The sequence below is a fragment of the Streptopelia decaocto genome (assembly GCF_964273445.1).
Source record: "Streptopelia decaocto genome assembly, chromosome: 1".
Classification (NCBI taxonomy): Eukaryota; Metazoa; Chordata; class Aves; order Columbiformes; family Columbidae; genus Streptopelia; species Streptopelia decaocto.
The window spans coordinates 105,383,114-105,402,264 of NC_138663.1; the positions used below are offsets into that span (position 1 = coordinate 105,383,114).

Sequence of the window (19,151 nt, forward strand, 5' to 3'; positions counted from 1 at the left end):
TCATTGCCCTTCTCTGAACTCTCTCCAGCACCTCAATGTGTTTCCTGTAGTGAGGAGCCCAAAACTGAACACAGGATTCAGATGCAACGTCACTACAGCCAAGTAGGGGGCCACAATCACTTCTCTAGTCCTGCTGGCCACACTATTCCTGATACAAACCAGGATGCTGTTGGCCTTTTTGGCCACCTGGGCACACTGCTGGCTCATGTTCAGCCGGCTGTCAATCAACATCCCCAGGTCCTTTTCCTCCAGGCAGCTTTTGCAGCCACTTTCCCTCGAGCCTGTAGCTCTGCCTGGGGTTGTTGTGATGACCCAAGCACAGGACCTGGCACTTGGCCTTGTTGAACCTCATACAATTGGCCTCAGCCCATTGATTCAACTGGTCCAGTTCCCTCTGTAGAGTCTTCCTATCCTCCAGCAGATCAACACTGCCACCCAACTTGGTGTTGTCTGCAAACTTACTGAGGGTGCACTCAATTCCCTTGTCCAAAACATTAATAAAAATATTAAGAAGAACTGGCCTTTTTTTTTTTTTTTTTTCCCCAGAGACACACTGCTACTAATGACTCTAGTTTCTACCAGTCTTCCAACTGAAGAGCAACTTCACCTCCCAGCAACATGCCACCTCTGGACGTCCGCATCCCCAAGCTACCACATAGCTTGCTTGCTTCCTGCCCTCCACAGCTGCCAACTTACCTTCTGAAGGATTTTCCACACTTTCTCATAAAAGCCAACAGGAACTCTGTTAATAGCACCATCAAGCCTCCTTCTGCGCAGCCACTGCCCCTTTCGGTCACCCCAGCTTGTTTTTCCACTGGAGCCAGCAGGAGAGGTACTAGTGGGAGATGATGGAGTACTGCCCCTCTGAAAGAAACATCAAAGCCTTGGTTAGTTGCTTTCTACCACCCTTAGTGCTACTCCTGGTGAATACATCATTCTGTTACAAAGCTACCTCAGAACCAGGGAAAAAATACAGGCCATGATGTCATACAAGATGACTGAGCAAGACTGATTCCTTTCTCTTCCATTCACAACAAGCTTCGCTTGTCCAGTACTTCAACTACTTCTCAACAAAACAGACAAGCAGTTCAACAAGGCCTAACCCAGTAAACTTCCCTGCTTGGTTCAACACAGGGCATGACAATTTTAACAACTATGAGTTGGATGCCAGGTCAGTGCCACTGGTGTGCAAGATTTGCAGGATAGGTCTGACTCAAACTTCGGGCTCCATGTTGTAAGAGAACCAAAGGGTCCATGAATCCAGCAAGACAAGACATCTAAATTAAGTAGATTAAAAATTGACTTCATGTGACCGTGTAATCATCATGCCTGCCTCTCTGTAAGTATGAGTCTTGTTTCCTTTGTTGTCACAATTGCTCTATTTTTTTACTCTACCAGACTTGGAGACTAAATTAGACAGCAAATCATCTTCAAAGTTGTGGCATTACCACCAAATTCTTGTTCCCATTTCCACACATGCAGTCTGCCTACTCTTTGCACTCCCTGAGACAGTGCTCTTCCGTTTCCTCCTTCCTTTTCGCACACCTATTACTTGCAGCCCAGAAAGGACTTCACTGACAGCTCCAACGCAAATCCCACCATCTCTGAGTAAGGAACTGCCTGAGCAAAGTTCTGGGGAGGGTGAGAAATAAGAACGAAAGCTGTACATTTGCAAAAGATAGGCTCACTGACTCTACACAGCCAAGCTCTGCAAAAAGGCTGACAAATGCAACCAAAGTCCATATTGACTCCTGTTGGTGTCAGTGAGGCATAGGTGGTGTTCCCTGGATGGCATGATGGATGCCGTTCCTGAGATAGACAGAAGTTTCTGCACCCTGTTGGGTAGAGGAAGGGGATGCAGGAGGTCAGGTCAGCAGGAGGGTGGGTGCCAAAGCAAAGAAATCCATCTGCACATGATAATTAATCTGGCTACTCAGGTGGTTCAGGAAAGCAAAGATCTCACTGAACAATTCCGTGCATTTGGATCGAACACCCAGTTGAAGCCTGCCTTCCTGCATGGGTGTGTGGGAAGAGAGATGCAAAAGCAAGCTGGCAGCTGTCAAGCCAGGCCACAGAGTCAGTGGCACTCTGCAGTTGTGTATTTAGGACGTGGGGGAGGTGTGCCATCGACAGCGAGTCTGTGACCACAAATCACAACCGCCATTTCAAAGTGCATGCATAGCTGCAAACCTTCCATCTCTTCATGACAGATTTGGAGCCTCAGACTTACTTTAAATTGTTCATGTTTCTGTTGGTAAAATATTTAAACAATTATCTTAACAGTGAGAGCTTAAAAGAGCTACAGTTCTTTGCCCCGAATGAAGATGACTGCCTGAGGAGATACCCAGGCCCATAAACCTGCTGTCTCAAGAACCTGAAGCTATTCTGGGTTCATTACTGTCCAGAAACTGCCAGCATTTATCAACACTATATTACTTTTAAGTACTGATGACACCTGCAACATAATCCACCATCAAGTAGCTAAATCTGCTATGGTGTTTTATCTGCTAGAAATGCTTAAGCTTCAGAAGAACTAAGTGGATCTAAAGGTGAGACTCCACTACTATTAAAAGATTACCAATGAGAATTGGTTCCCAATGAAGATGAAAAAGACAAAGAGGTAGGGCTTGAAAACAAGTTTTTACACGGGAGAAGCCACAAGAGGCGTCTAGAGCTAAGACCTTGCACACACACACAGACACGGGGTGAAGAGCAGGTGCAGAGCTGCAGACGGTGTTTTACCATGGAAGCGAACATGCTGCTGGACATGGAGTGGCCCTCACGAAAGAACTACAAAACAAAAACAGACACCAACACATCAGACAGACAGCCATGACAGAACAGGACGCAAACAAGGTTAAGTAACCCATCCGTGCAAAGACAAGAAACATGGAATAAGCTCAGGTACCCCAGCAAAAAGCATGGCAGGCCCTGGCCTCCTGCAGTGCTGCACCTCAGCTGATGTTGGGGCAGCTGCTGCTAATGCCCAGTGTCACCAACAGGCATACCTCACCGTGCCAGAAGCCTGCTTGGTTGTGGTGGAGCCACAAGCTGCCCACACCATTCACTGAGCTCCAAGCATGGCCAACACAAACTGAGACAGTTTTAAGTCGCATGCAAAACCTTCCACGTGACTCAGGGGTGGGAAAAAAAAAAACCCAAGCTTCCCACTTCCATTCCCCATTCATTGCAATGTCAGCAGCTTCTCTTTGCAGGAGTAGGCCATCTTGCTGCAGAAGGTCTGAGGGCTGCCAACTGGGTAGGCAGCACTAAACAAAGAGCTGCAAGGCAAAATTTTTGCTGAAATGTGGATGCAGCACCTCAGGCTTGCAGTACTTTTCTGTAACTGTCTACCCTAAGCCATACCGCCTATTTAAGTATTAATGGTTCAGACCCAAACAAAGGCTTGATGTTCAGACTCCAGAAACAATTGCAGAAAAGGAGAGAGCTACAGCCACTCAACACCTGAGATCTGGTGCAAGGACATATTAGCACAAGTACTTGAAGTGTTCCTTGTAACACAAAATTGATTCCCCCCACTAAAATGACATAAAATTAGTGAATTTTTCAGAGAATGCAGTGAGACACGGCAGGAAGCAGCATGAGTGGAAAGATGGGGGGGAACAAAAATGAAACCAGTCAAGTCTTCCTCTGTGCTGAAACACCAGGTTTCCATCTAATGCAAAAGCAATGCAGGAAACACCTTTCCCACCTCAACAAACCTCCAAGTGTTTCAGCTCAGGTCGACCTCTGTATTTAAAACAAAACCGTGCTGCCACCTAGTGTCTAGTCCCTATTCCTTCCTAGAAAGGTCCACAAGTCAGACACACACCAGATGACTGCAAGCCCTGCTCAGGCTGAACCCCCAAATCATAGAATCATTACAGTTGGAAGAGACCCTCAAGATCGAGTCCAACCGTAATCTAACTCTAGCACTAAACCATGTTCCTAAGTACCTCATCTAAATACATTTTAAACACCTCCAGGGATGGTGACTCTACCACTTCCCTGGGCAGCCTGTTCCAATGCCTGACACCCCTTTCTGTGAACAAATGTTTCCTCATATCCAATCTAAACCTGCCCTGGTGCAACCTGAGGCCATTTCCTCCTGTCCTGTCACTTGTTACTTGGGAGAAGAGACCAACCCCCTCCATGCTACAACCTCCTTTCAGGTAGTTGCAGAGAGCAATCAGGTCTCCCCTCGGCCTCCTTTTCTCCAGGCTGAACAGCCCCAGTTCCCTCAGCTGCTCCTCATCAGACTTGTGCTCCAGACCCCTCACCAGCTTCATTGCCCTTCTCTGAACTCTCTCCAGCACCTCAGTGTCTTTCATGTAGTGAGGGGTCCAAATGCTTCAGAACTGTTGGGAAGCAGCTGGCAGCACCTTCACAGCAACTGCTGTACCACAAGGCTTGGCCACAATGATGCTCAGGCAGCAGCACAGCTCAAACGTGGTGACCAGGTCTCGTGAGACAAGACTCCACATTTCACTGGCGCCTTTGCTTCCTTGCCTTATTGTGTCCCATGAAGGATCATTAACTGATCTTTATTGTCACCATCGAACGATCCACATTAAGACCATGCAGAAATGCCACTCCTTTCTAAAGGCTTATTGAGCAAATATGTTTCATACAGTCAAAGGAAAACATCACATACTTCCTCAGAAACGTATAGAAACAGCCTCTTGTTAAGCTTGCTTGTTAAGAGGGTCTTTAAAAAATAGGTTCTAATATAAAATCATAGAATGGTTTGCACTGGAAGGAACCTTTAAGGACCATGCCACGGGCAGGGACACCTTCCACTAGACCAGGTTGCTCAGAGCTCCATCCAGCCTGGCCTTGAATGCTTCCAGGGATGAGGCATCTATCACCTCTCTGGGCAACCCGTGCCAGTGCCTCACTTCCCTCATGGTGAAGAATTTCTCCCTTATGTCTAATCTAAATCTACGCTCTTTCAGTTGAAATCAGTTGCCCCTTGTCCTGTCACTACAGGCCTTGGCAAAAAGCATGTCTTCATCTTTCTTTGTAAACCCCCTTTATATACTGAAAAGCTGCAATAAGGTCCCCCTGGAGCCTTCTCCAGGCTGAATAATCCAGGCTGAAAAATACAGAACCTTTCTTATACAGGTATTTAGTTGACCACTACCTTCCCATTTATCTAACCACCCATCACATACATTCAGAATATTTTGGTTGTGTTTTCTGTGATATCTCTCCATATACTCAGTTGCTGTGTAATTTAAAGTATTGAACTTACACATATACACATATATATATATACACATGTATATATACATACACACACATTCTAGCAGCAATCATCCTCCATTCCTGAAGAAACAAAACAAGGAGATTAGAAACCAAGATTTCTTTTCCAAGTGTATCTTTTCCAAAAGGCATGTGTAACACTTTAGCAACTTGGCCAGAGTACAAGAATGAAAACTGTTTGCATGAAAGCTTCACTTTGTACATTTGACTTTTCCTTAGCTGAAGACTATGTAAGAGCTGTTTTAAAGTTGATGCCATGAATGCATTAGTTTGTTCAAGTTCTTCTATATTCAGCATGTGAAACAAGAACAAAAAAGGAGGTATATTTTTGGATGAAACATCTCCTTAGTGCCTTCTATTTAGTGATCAGCTTTAAACCAAAGGATCTTTGGAAACTTCCGTCATTTACCAAGAATAAAACCTCACATAACACAGTTCCAGAAAAGCTGCATTTTCTGATGAGCATTGTCAGAAAACCCTTACCTGCTTCATCTCACTCTTCAGTTTAGTAATACCACTTCTTTCTGTTTTGGTTGCTCCAGAATGCCCCATTTCATGAATAGAAATCGCAGGGCTAGATGAAGAGGAATCTACAGGTCGCACTAAAGGAAGCAAATGGACATTTTTACAATTCTAGAGGTAGAAAAACAAATGAAATTGTACCTAGAAGTTAAACACATATCCCTTTGGAAGTGTAAAACGCTCTTGGTGACAGCATCCTTTCAAATCACATCAATAGTTCAAACCTCATTGCATCAAGTAAGGAGCCTAGATCCATGCTTGGATATCAGGGGCTGATTTTCCAAGGCACTGAGCAATTGTAGCTTTAACAGATGTAAGAGTTGCAATGAGTCTGTGAGGGCCTAAGAATGAAGCCAGGAGACAGCCAATGTGCCAGCTGGGAATATCTGGGCATCACAGACCTGGTCCCTGAAGGCAGGTTAGGTGTGACCATTTTATGGTTTACATTCTGATCACATAAAATTTCTTAATTTCAAAGTTTTCCTTCATGTAATTGAAAACTTGATACAATCTTATTTCGGTGCAGGACAGCTTCCATTATATTTGTTTTGTTTATTCCACAGCAGACACACACATGTACTGGCTACCCATGATTAACAGATTACCTATACCTCTATTTTACATGCCAAGAGTCGATTCCTATTTATAAGACAATCTAACTTTACATTTGTAGTTCTTACTTAACATATGCAAGTACCCAAGTGGACAACTTACAGCTTCTTTCCACTCCAAACTCTTTTCCACTGAGAATATGGTGTAGGAGATTTTTCATATCAAAGGGGCTTAGATTCATCAAACTCTCTGAAGCTTCTTCACCTAGTTAAAAAAAAAAAAGACAAACTCATTATAGGCGGCTTTATAGCTAGTTTTCCTAAGTAAACTGTTGATGAATGAAGTTCAGACACATTGATGTTTGTGGCTAACCCTTCCTTTAAAAAAATTAACACGTAGAGTCACATTTCAAAGAAAAGACATTGCAGGACTAAACAACAAACACTGCATGGAAATAACACCATATGCATTAGTGATCATTATGCTGCAGCTTGTGCGAAATCTCACCGAAGCTGACGATGAGAAAGCAGTTGCTCCTTTGTAGAGCAAGATGACTAGAAAAGGCATTACAGCCATCTCTCAACAGCAGATGACATGTAGATCCAAATTACAGAGCCAGAGTTATTCCTTAAAGAAATGCATGCATGTGGAAGGCTTGTGTTTTATTTGATTAAGGATCGTGCTAGTTAAGTGAGAGAGAGGAAAAGCACATACATACACATGAGCCCACGTGAGCACAGACAGCTCTCCCATTGGAGAACATGGACAAGGCAGCAGTAAAGTGGAGGACAGTGTACAAAGCAGCTGGCATTTAAAGCTAAGGAATAGCAAGAGGGACCCCAGGAATGAACAGGCTTTGCACTGTGAACAAAGCTGCTTCTGCTACTCAGCTACAGGCTTGGGCGAAACTGGGCTTTCTGTACTCTGTTCATACAAAAACAGAATTATCCCACAAAATCACTTGGCTGCTTTTGTCACCTTTTCCGAAGGGAGAAACCTGCTACCCCCCAGTGGCAGTCGGCCACTCAAGTCAGCGAACAGCAGCCTCCAAAGTGGCTTCCATCTGACCAGCTACCAGGGACCCCCTCTTCACTCCACCAGGGTGTGCCAGGGCATTAGAAATGGTAACAAGAGCTGAGCCACAACAATATGGCCCAGATCATGCTCCTAAGTGATAGCATTTAACTATATATTTGTCACATTAACTTGATTACTTTTCATGATGACTCCTTCTTAGACTTCTGACTCCTTTCAAGGGGTAAAATTCTTCAGTGATTTTTCAGATCTCTCTTCAGTCATGATTTCTCTCTAGCTTCACTTTTCCAAAATGAGTTTTAAGATATTTTTGCCTTGCACCACTTGTTTTTTTCCTTACTTCTTGGGTTTTTGTAGGGCTTATGCAACATCTTGGGGGCCTGTAAGGATTTGTTTTTACTGATGTCCTGGCAAAAGAACATATCACTAGCTGAAAACTAAATGGCAAATATTTTTCAACTAAGCACATTCAAGGGGAGAAGGCTTACACATAAAAAGGAAGAAGATCAGAAATTATTTGAATCAAAACTACCAGAACTACGAATTAAGGCTTAATTATTCAGAAGACATCTAGGGTCCTAATTCTCATTGACATCAGTAGCACTGGGTCTTTAAATACACACATGTGCAATTTGATGACCTGGACCTCAACCATTTACTGAAAGTCAGGGACTTAAGTATTTAATATGCACTTCCGTTTGAATAACAGGGGGATGGGGCGACAGGAATCTTTCATTAAGCCAAAAAGAGAAGTTATTTTCAAAGTTTGTAAGTGCCCATGCTGCATGAAGAAGTTAATAAAAGGATTTAACACATATAAACGAAAAATCAACCACTGAGGTAAAGCAGAAAAAATGCCATAAGTACCCTTATGATAAAATTGCTCTTACCTGAGCATTTCAGACTTCGAGCCAGTTCAGTGGCCATCACCTGAATTATCAGACCAATGCGGAGCCTGAGCATTTCCACAAAAAGACTGGGCTGTGACCGTACGTACATAGCCAAGTACATAATTATTTCCTGTAAGGACAAATCCATAAGGGCACCCATTCAGAGAAGGTCCTCTTGGCCTTCCCAGTCACAGAGCAAACACTGGTGCTGCACTGGGCACAGCTGGAAGAACCTTTCTTACACATGCTGCTTACCTGTGTCAGGACTGCAATACTGATGTCTTGGCCACTGGCTTCATAAATCAGATCCGTCAGCTCCTCAGGTGGCAGTGGGCTGCAAGAAGGCAAAGCACAGTGAGCAGTGACTCAGGCAGCTGCTGTTAATCTCATGAACAAGCACTGGAACTGAGTCACCCAGAAACATCTTTGCACCACAAAGGTGCCTACAATTCTGACTGGGTGGCTGCAATTCCTCTGAAGGCAAGGAATAAGTTTTAAAATGAGATAACAACAGCAGAACGGTGCTGGCAGGAAGAAGAAGGGCAGGCTGCTTCTGTAACTGAGGCAGAGCTCCAACTTACGCGGTGATTATTTTCTCACGGGGTTCTGGTGGCAGGCCCACTGTAAGTTGCTTGTGGTGCGACAGAAGGTCCGTGCATGCCTATCACAATGGGACGGAAAACAAGAGAACTTGCTTTGAGACATGTGGAAGTGATACGGCTCCTAATTCTCCAAAATGAAGCATTTATTTAGCAATTTTTAAGTGCATCTCTGTTAATTGTCAGACATGTAGATCCAGCAGAATACTGTTAACTAGTTGCCAAAGATGCCCTGAGGTCAACAGGGCTATGAGAGTCTGCCCAGGTTGAAAGCCTGCTTCACTGCACAGTGAGATCAGCAGCATCATGGTTAGGGACTCCCGTGGGGCTGGCACATCAATAAAGGACTTTATCCTTAATCATAAGATAAATGTTTGTTGTTTATTTAAGACAGAAAAGAATGTTTTAATCAATGAAAAGCCTGGCAGTATTAGCTAAAAAAAGTGCTGTGTACTAATATATCTCTTAAAGCAAACAAACACCAAACATACTGCACCACATTCCTGAATCAGACACCCTGACACATTGTGAAATAGGTGCTCCCCCCAGTTCCACAGTGTTTACTGTTCTCTGTCAACCTCCTTTAAAAGTGGGTGTTCAGTTTACCTGTTTTAGGAGCCTGAATCAAATTTCTCTGATTTTGAAGAGTCTATTTCCCCCCCCTCAATGTGGAACACATCAGATCACCTCTACTCTTTTCCTCCCAAATTCTTTGTATCTTTTCAACTTAACATACATGGCTTTCTGTGAACACGTCTGTACTCCTGTCCATCATGTCTTGAGGATGGAAAATGTTATATGCTTAATGAAGTACCATGCAGGGCTATTATCACAAATTGCTCCCCACAGATACAACTGTGACTAAAATAGGGCACCATAGATGTGACAGTCAAAGCTTTGAAAATGGCCAGAAATTAAAGAAAGAGCTCTTCAGAAATATGCAGCGATAAGTACAAAATTAAACAAATATTTTATAGTACTTGGAACACTTCTGTAATGTTCAAAATCAAATCTGTGCCCTTACAGTGGATCTTTCTTGTTACCATTTAATAGCCCCAAATATTTTAAAGCTTCTGAACAACCACATCCATGCACAAGGCAGACTGTCTGCCCAGTGGGATGGAAATCAGCAGAACATGTTTTTGCATCATGGCTGGCACCTTGACATACTGGTGCTCCAAAAGCGTTCACAATAGCAACAGACAATTACCAACGACAACTACAACTTTCAAAGCACATAATTAAGCTTCTCTGTTTAACAGAGATGAAATGAAGCCTTCACAATCATTTACAGTGTGACATTCCCAGTCCATGCCAACATTAGCACAGTTTGCAGTACGGATGAAAGGTAAAGATACGATTTTAGATCAGAAAAGCAACCAGTATTTACTGAAAGATGCTGCCCTATGTATGTTGTGAAGACTAGAAGAAGGGCAAGCACAAGCCCCACTAAACTGGTAGTCTCACCTGTTTCCCCTCAGGAAACTGAGCCAGTTATTATTTCTATTTCATACCTCAGCCAGGACTTCCACTCTCTTTTTGAGTATACCAGAAATATAACGGATTAAGCCCCACTCCTGATTGAGGCCTGCCTCTCTGTAGAGCTCATTGAGCAGGCAATGAACAGTGACGCCGTGCTGTCCATCCAGCTGTGTGTCCCAGTCAGCGCCTCTGCCGGAAAAGACACTGAAGGTTAGTTGTCATCAGATAAAATGCTACACTGCTTAACCTTACCACACAACATTTTGGTCGCATTGCTCATTTTGGTGACAGAATTAAGTAGTACACGGGAGGCGTGGGCCTTCACCAGGTTATATGGGGACAAAACCCTCTTGGTACCAGGAACGTTTATATTTACTTGAGCATTCACTTAGACATGAGACTGTGACTTCAAAGCAACTACCTAAATGATTTCCCACCAGACATTAAACTGAGCATGCATGCAGACAGTTTGCTGAAGGAACACTCCACATGGTGCTTTTTCAGAGCAGAATTCAGCAATGTCTTCAGAACGGCTGAAGACTGCACCCATTTTTCAGATGCCTCAGGGGACTCAAAAGTTTTTTAGCCATGCCTCTTTCTTAGCTAGTAACTACACTTTCACGCTGCTTATGCTGCTACTGAAAAAGCAAAAGAGATTTCTGTTCCTCTCCTGGTTTTGAAATACACTGCATTATGGCTCTTGCTAAAGTTTTGAAGGGTCACAGAATGACCTTGCAACTCCTGCTGGAGGCACAGAAGTCTACCTGCCTGCCCAACAGAGACTCCTACAGTGAAACAAGTCCAGAATGGAAAATTGTTACATGCAGTTAAACAACAAAATGAATTTTTTTTTTTCAGGATTTCCTTTGCTCTTTAAGCGAGGCTGCTAAATATTTTGCTTGGGAAATCAAGACAACCAAAGAAGAGGTCCTCATGGGAGAAAGACTTAACAAAGAGACAATCTTTGTAGCAGTAAGGAAGACCATCTGTGATTAACACATGCTTGTCCTTGCACCCAAAGCTAACTTCCTGACAGGTTCCAGCAGTATTCTCCTGCACAGGAAGAAAAAAAAAAAAAGACCAATAAATGCAATCAAGACGATAATTTTGTTGGTTTGTATTTGCGTTTTATTCCCATCAAACCTATTTAAATAGCAGCTGTTTACTAATGCCAGCAGCTGGGGTTACACAGTTAAGACTGTTCCAAATAACGTTTTGAAGAGCACTGAGTTTCAGGTGGTAGTGCACTTAAACACGCAGAGGCATTAGAGGAAAAATAGCGACTACTCATTAAAACCGCATTTTGCTTCTAATCAGAAAATGACAAGATGAAGTTTCCCTTCACCTCCCTTCTGTGTATAAAATTCACACCAAATCTTTGTGAACTTAATATGGGTGCAGTGAGTTCTCATTCATGGAAAGAATCTGTGCATTTCATTTGTGAGCCTTAGAGCCTGTATGTAGTCATGACTGTGTGCCAATCAACTCTAAAATTTGCACAAGCATTTTTTTTCATCCAAATTATTTATGTAATCAAGCTAATTGCAAAGATGCTTGCTAAAGCACTAAATATTTTAACCTCTCACCTCAAAACACAACCCTGAACAGCAGACAGCTTTTGTACAAGCATAATAAGATAGTTGCAACCATACTTAAAGATGCTGAAGTTTATACTCAGACAACTCACTTCATTATATGCAAGATATATAAGATATCTGCTTGATCATGGAGCGTTGGACATTCCTTCAGCTGCTCAACAAGTTTCCTGCAGTCCAAATCACCATGAGCATCTTTAGGCAAGTGCAAAACATTTTCACGGTCCTGAAAACAAAGATGAATGAAAAATCAAATTAATGATCTTGAAAAAAGTAGCAGATCAAATTCAAACTGTAACTTCCCACTGAACAATACAACAGACTCGCACCATAACTCTGAACTTGAAATGCAGGCACATCATATAGTTCTTGGTAGACTACTACAGACATGACAAGGAGACTAATCCCAGGAAACACAACATCCAGAATAGAACCTTGTCCCTAGTTTTGGTTCAGTCAACAAGAAAAGCTTTTTTTTGGACAAAACAAATATTTTGTAATGAAGGAAACTGAACTATTTGCATGCTTTTCCTGTCATTTGCTGCTACTTGTAAAGAGAAAAGCAGAAGGATACTACTTTTTTTTTTTTTTTAGCTGAAATAATTTAGAGCTTTTTGAGTTCCATCTCTAATCTGCATATATGTGGTGCTTTATGAATTGCTTTACGTTGCCATCATACATCTTCCAAGTTTATGAAACGAACATGTTAACTAATCAGATGTTGCAATATTGTGGTGAGTTCTTGGATGAAGAGATTTGTTTAATTAGCTATTCAGCAATTGATATTGTCCTAAAATACCACTTCTGCAAACAGAGCCTGTAGAGCAGAATCCTTCGGGAGGCTGGATACAACCTCCTGTAACCATTCTCAGCAGCTGGTCACAGGCAAGACAAAACAAGCGCCCAGTGCAAACCACCATTCATACCTTGTTGTGGGGTTTGGCTGGTGCCTTAACGACACCTGTCCTTTCACACACTCCCCTCCTGCCCAGACATTACTGCATATCTCATTTCTTGGAGAACATCTCTAAAGACTGTGAACATCCTGTCCTTCCCTTTGTGTGTTCAGTTAGAACTGAAGATGATGACCTAACAACGATCATATTATTTTCCAGTTTGCACGCATAATTAAAAATTTTCCCCTTGATAATGTCTGTTTAACCAAAAAAAGTCACCCAGCCAAAAAATAAATTCCAAAACAAGCGAGTAGCTACCTGGTACCTTGGGTAGAATGGCTTGTCTGTGAAGGAAAATGAGAACTAACACAGGATTTGGCTGGGAAACACAGGAAAGGTCACAATATTGTGGCCTAAAACGACAAACAGCGTAGAACTTCCCACAGCTTACCTTTGTGTCGAAGAAATGGGGATTATCAACAAGATTCAGAGACTTCCGGTGCGTGTTCAGAACTTTAGTGGGTAGAGACATAGACACAGCTGGAAAGCAAAGCCACCAGAAAAAAAAAAAAAAAAAGAGTCAATTTCAAGTAACATCAAAATTGAAAACACATACGTGAAGAAATAATACTAGGTAAAAACACCAGAAATACCTCAAAGAGTTCAAATATAGAGGTGTTGCTTCTGAGGTGCTGTGGAACTTGGAGACAAGGTCACGTTCTGAACCTTACCTCCTTGCAGGCTTGCTCCAAGAGCTTCTGAGAGCAGCCTGTCAAGGCTCAGGTGCTACAGGCTCAACTGACACCTCTTATGAGGGTTCATGCCTCAGAAATCCTACAGCCCAATGACCCGATCACAGAATCACAGAATGTTAGGGACTGGAAGGATCCTGCTCAGTGTTTTAAACATTTCAGTGGGAAGTATGTGGAGAAAATGGTCTAACTGGTAAGATACTGTAATTAAACTGATAACTCTAAATGGAAGCTAATGCTTTGTTAATGTCATTTGTTGAATTCAATAGAGGATCGGATGATATGGCACATGAAAGATGGGAGAAAAGAATGACAAAAAAGGTTGAAAGTTATTTACATTGAAGTTAAGGGAAGCCTTCCCTTAACCAGGCTATTGAGTACTATATACCTACATATAAAAAAATGTAAATGTTGGAATTTAATTACAAATTCAGTCAAAGCTTTTTGTTTTGGTATAAATCCTCAAATCAGTCTATTAGTAATATAGCATAATTAGGAATACTGTCCCACCTCTCTACTCCATTTGTTCTTACAAATTTAGAAAGTACATGCACACAGTTGTGCTTTTCTGACATTGAAACATTTCATTTCACCATAACTTCATTAAAATAAGAAAGTACATTTTCTCTGCCTTTGTATAAACAAAAAAAAAGAAGAATTAACTGACTCAGGTTCTAAAATTCTGTCCCACTGAGAAGCTGCAGCAGTTTCCATAACATTAACTTGGATTACATGATACATTTCATAGCAGCTTATCCATGTGTACACCAAGACAGGAGATACTGTGGGAACGTAGCAGTAACTGCTTCCAACTCATTCTTATTTCTTGATAACTACAAGATATTTGTACCACTAGTTATTTTAAAATGGCAGAATTTTGAAATACTTGAACTCATACCTTGTAGCACCCAAACCACATTTTCAATTATTATCAGTAAATAAATAATAGGCAGAAATACCTGGAACCTCTAAGCCCTTTGTCTTGGCCATTATCGACAGTATGTCTGTTGTGGAATGGTTTGCACTGAACACAGGTGGTTGATTCGCAGTCTTTGAGGTTGGAGGCAGGTACGACTTCAGTGCTGTACTCTGCAGGACATCATTTATATACTGATCCAGCTCATCCTGGCTTTCTAGTATGACATACAAAAAGGTTTATTAAATGTAAAATCATAATTTGTCAGTGCTTTCTTTTTCAAACACACCGCTCTATTCTTGCTTATATAGAAGAGCACACACAAAAAAAAAGCAATATCATAAGCACGAGATTTTTAAGCTGATCAAACTGGAAAGAAAAAAAATTAATCTGTTTTTGACACTTTGAAAACAGATACATTAAGAAATTACTTTTCTCTTCGAAAGGAAGCAAAGGAGTTTATATCCTGCTGGTAGTCCACAGGTCATGGTTGGGCTCAATGATCTTAAAGGGCTTTTCCAACCTAAATGATTCTATGATTCTAACATCTCTTCCACACAAGCTCTTGTCTATGACTTCTCGCAGTCTCTTCCGCCCTCTAATCTCTTCCACACCTGCCCTCATGTGCTGACTCTCAGACCCAGCTTTACTGCAGCAGTTACTGGTCAACGCCATACTATGAATGTAGGAAGAGTATGCACAAATTCCTTCTCCAAATTACGTCATGCAGGTCCTGTCCCCACACTGACGCATGAGAAACCTGAATGACTATCAGCTGCACACAAAATAGACTCTGCATTGTAGGTAAACCCAGGCTCTGCTGATAGAACTTGACATAGAAAAAAAAAAAACTGAAGTGAAAACACATTACCTTTTTCACAGAAATCTGATGGATAGCCTCCATATTCACTGTCAGGACTACTACAGCCTTCATTAGGGTTGTCAAACAGTTTTACATCGCAGTCTGGATCCAGGAAGCTCAGATGTGTATGAAAAGAGGTGGTAAGAAATTCTGAGAGCTTACCTATCTTCACCCTGCAAACAGGAACACAGGCCAAAGGGCATTGACATCCACCATTCTGATACTGATTAATACTCCCTGAGCTTTCAAAAACTCCTCCAAAATTTATGAGACCTACTCTTAAATCCAGCCTTGGTAACTGCAAAGCAGGAGATACTGACACTGAGAAAAACAAATGCAAAACACTAATCAAACTTACAAATAACTGTGTTATGGTAACACCTATAGCCCTAACTCAAAGTCTAATTTTTCAGGGTGCTGTATGTTTATATGAAGAGAGACTCTGAACAAACACCTAAGCTCCAAGGATGATGCATGAGACACTGAGGCTGAGAAGTTCCCATGAACAGCAGCATCTTCTCACAGAACTGCAGTACTGCCAAAAACCAGAAAGCACATCTGACTGTCAGAGGAAGACACTGATCAAATGAGGGCAAGCAGAAAGGGAACAGAGAGATACTGTGGCATCATATTAAATTGCTTTTACATGTAGATGAATGCAACACATAAGCTTACAAGTACTACATGAAATTCGTGTTTCGAAGACGTCCAATAACTGTGAAAGATAATTACTTTTTAAAAAGAAGAAACCCAGCCAAGGCCAAGCTTTTGTATCTCCAAAGGTCTGACATTCATTTTTCCTCATCCATTAATGGCAGCCAGAGATGGTACACCTTTTGGGAGACAGATCATTTCCATTGCATCTGAGGTACAGCTACCATGTGGTTGCTACAAAATAACTAAAGCTGAAACTTCTCTCTCTGCAGAGTTCTGCTACAAGGTCTCTGCACTATCACAAATTGAAAGTTGAGGCTTGTATAGAATTTAACAAAAAACGTCATGGAGACAATCATTTGGGGTTTATAACATTACCTTGCACCTCCAAAATAACCATCCTCTAATTTTCTTATGGTGGCAAGAACTGCTGGATGAATGTCGGTACCATCATCAACTAAAAAAGAATAATGGAAGAGCTGAAGCTTACCAACACTTCTTAAATCATCATGTCCAAATAAAATGGATTACTGAGTGTTTTCTACGAAGTAAATCAGAGGTATTTAAAACAGAACTCATAACTGCTATCAATACTAGCTTATTCAAAAAAATCCAAACAAGCAAATAAAAAACAACCCTGAGACAAGTTCTAAACGGATTTCTCCAGACAAAAACGAACCCACTCAAGACAAGGTCCAAAGTGATTTCTATCAAATTTATTTGGATAGAAATAGTATGGAAATGATGGGGATATGCAAGGATATAAAGGGGGAAATGAAATATTAACATGTCATCCAAATTCAGTGTACACTTGAGAAAGTAAAACTGTGCTTTTGATGTTAGAACTCAGATACTGAAACACTCATGCCACCTGCCTTCTCTCAAACCAACTTCTATCCTACTCCTCTGCAGTAATCTACTCTGCTTGAAATAGAGAAAATGAAGTTTACCAAGCATTGTGTGGGTGATGGGAAATGTCAGGGTTGGTCTCCCTGTCATCCTCCAACAAGAAGTGAGGTAAGCCAGCTCTATCTTGAGCATCTCCACGATCATCTGATTGTCTAGAGCCAGATAGAAGTGATGCTGGTCAGTAAACTAGAGAACAGAGAAATATGGCATATGAGTAGTTGTCAGTACTGCCCTTATTTTTTCTGTTTCCTCCCCTAAATAATTCACAAAAGCCATACGTGCCATTCTAGACCACAACACAGACTGCGAAAAAAGAAAACTAAATCCATGCTTGTGCAGAGTCCAGTTTCTTACACTTGTAGGCTGCCTGCGAAAGAAGTATCATGGTATCACAGAATCACAGTATGTTTGGGATTGGAAAGGACCTCAAAAGATCACCTAGTCCAATCCCCCTGCTGGAGCAGGAACGCCTAGGTGAGGTCGCACAGGAACATGTCCAGGCGGGTTTTGAATGTCTCCAGAGAAGGAGACTCCACAACCTCCCTGGGCAGCCTGTTCCAGTGTTCTGGCACACTCACTGAAAAGAAGTTTCTTCTCAAATTTAAGTGGAACCTCTTGTGTTCCAGCTTGATCCCATTACCCCTTGTCCTATCATTGTTTGTCAGCGAGAAGAGCCTGGCTCCATCCTCATGGCACTCACCCTTTATATATTTATAAGCATTAATAAGGTCACCCCTCAGTCTCCTCTTCTCCAAACTAAAAAGACCCAGCTTCCTCAGCCTTTCTTCATAAGGGAGGTGCTCCACTCCCTTAATCATCTTTGTTGCCCTACGCTGGACCCTCTCCAGCAGTTCCCTGTCCTTCTTGAACTGAGGGGCCCAGAACTGGACACAATATTCCAGATGGGGTCTCACCAGGGCGGAGTAGAGGGGAAGGAGGACCTCCCTCGACCTACTAACCACCCCCTTTGTAATACACCTGAGGATGCCATTGGCCTTCCTGGCCACAAGGGCACAGTGCTGGCTCATGGTCATCCTGTTGTCCACCAGGACCCCCAGGTCCCTTTCCCCTACACTGCTCTCTAATATGTAATTTCCCAACCTATACTGGAACCTGGGGTTGCTCCTGCCCAGATGCAGGACTCTACACTTTCCCTTGTTAAATTTCATCAGGTTATTCCCCGCCCAACTCTCCAGCTTGTCCAGGTCCCGCTGGATGGCAGCACAGCCTTCTGGCGTGTCAGCCACTCCTCCCAGCTTAGTGTCATCAGCAAACTTGCTGATAGTACACTCAATTCCCTCGTCTACATTGTTAATGAATATATTGAATAATACTGGCCCCAGTACTGACCCCTGAGGCACTCCACTAGATACTGGCCTCCAACTAGACTCCGCACCATTGACTACCACTCTCTGGCTTCTCTCCTTAAGCCAGTTTGCAACCCACCTCACTACTCTATTGTCTAGACCACACCTCCTCAACTTAGCTGTGAGGATGCTGTGGGAGACTGTGTCAAAGGCTTTACTGAAGTCAAGGTAGACCACATCCACCGCTCTGCCATCATCCATTCACCTTGTTACATTCTCATAAAAGGCTATGAGGTTGTAAGTAAGCCTTACAAATAAAAAGCAGACAATCACATCCATGAAGCAGCATCTTCCCAATGATGAATTTCAGTAACCTATGATCTGGAAGACGGAAGCACTCTAAAGGTGGAAGAAAAAGCTAACAATACCAACAAAACGAATAACAGGCTTAAGTGTACGCAAGGGACTGGGAACTAGTAACTGTATGTCTCTTGGGAACAATCTGAAAGTCAAGCAGAATACGGAAATGCCAGCAGTTACTGTGCAAAAAAGGTACATTAAATGTACAATGGTAAAGTGTGGTGTTCCCGCTACAGAGGGAAGCCAAGAACCTCAACCAAGGACTATTACAGCTACTTCAGGAGCTGTAAACCAAAAAAGCGGGACAAACTGTGGAAGAGCAGAGCAGAGCAGCCATAACAAAAGTTAAGGAAGCACATAACTCTTTGGGAGGGGTTAGCATGTATTGTAAATTCAAGCTGTCAAAGTCCCGATAAATTACTTCACAGAACTTAAGGAAATGGCCAAAGTAATCCCTGAGCCACTTGCAATTAGTTTCGATAGCTCAGGAAAAACAGGTCCCAGAATCCAGGGAGAAGCAAAGACACTGCCTGCCTTTAAAAAGGAAGAGCCAGG

The 19,151-nt window shown here is 42.3% G+C and overlaps 1 protein-coding gene across 3 annotated transcripts in view; it reads right to left on the reverse strand.

Annotated features, from left to right (window-relative positions):
* Window positions 1-19,151, reverse strand: part of PHKA2 (phosphorylase kinase regulatory subunit alpha 2) — a 48,746-nt gene that overhangs the window by 6,334 nt on the left and 23,261 nt on the right. For 2 of the 3 annotated variants that reach the window (XM_082043424.1, XM_082043426.1), the window contains 14 exons: window positions 16,971-17,115; window positions 16,399-16,477; window positions 15,376-15,539; window positions 14,548-14,721; window positions 13,288-13,376; window positions 12,033-12,166; window positions 10,378-10,534; window positions 8,846-8,925; window positions 8,520-8,598; window positions 8,265-8,394; window positions 6,502-6,603; window positions 5,749-5,867; window positions 2,743-2,790; window positions 697-864 (listed from right to left, as the gene is read on the reverse strand). In XM_082043424.1, coding sequence (XP_081899550.1) covers window positions 697-864; window positions 2,743-2,790; window positions 5,749-5,867; window positions 6,502-6,603; window positions 8,265-8,394; window positions 8,520-8,598; window positions 8,846-8,925; window positions 10,378-10,534; window positions 12,033-12,166; window positions 13,288-13,376; window positions 14,548-14,721; window positions 15,376-15,539; window positions 16,399-16,477; window positions 16,971-17,115 — 1,668 coding nt within the window. The remainder of the gene's footprint in view (window positions 1-696; window positions 865-2,742; window positions 2,791-5,748; window positions 5,868-6,501; window positions 6,604-8,264; window positions 8,395-8,519; window positions 8,599-8,845; window positions 8,926-10,377; window positions 10,535-12,032; window positions 12,167-13,287; window positions 13,377-14,547; window positions 14,722-15,375; window positions 15,540-16,398; window positions 16,478-16,970; window positions 17,116-19,151) is intronic. The other variant, XM_082043425.1, reaches the window with a different exon arrangement.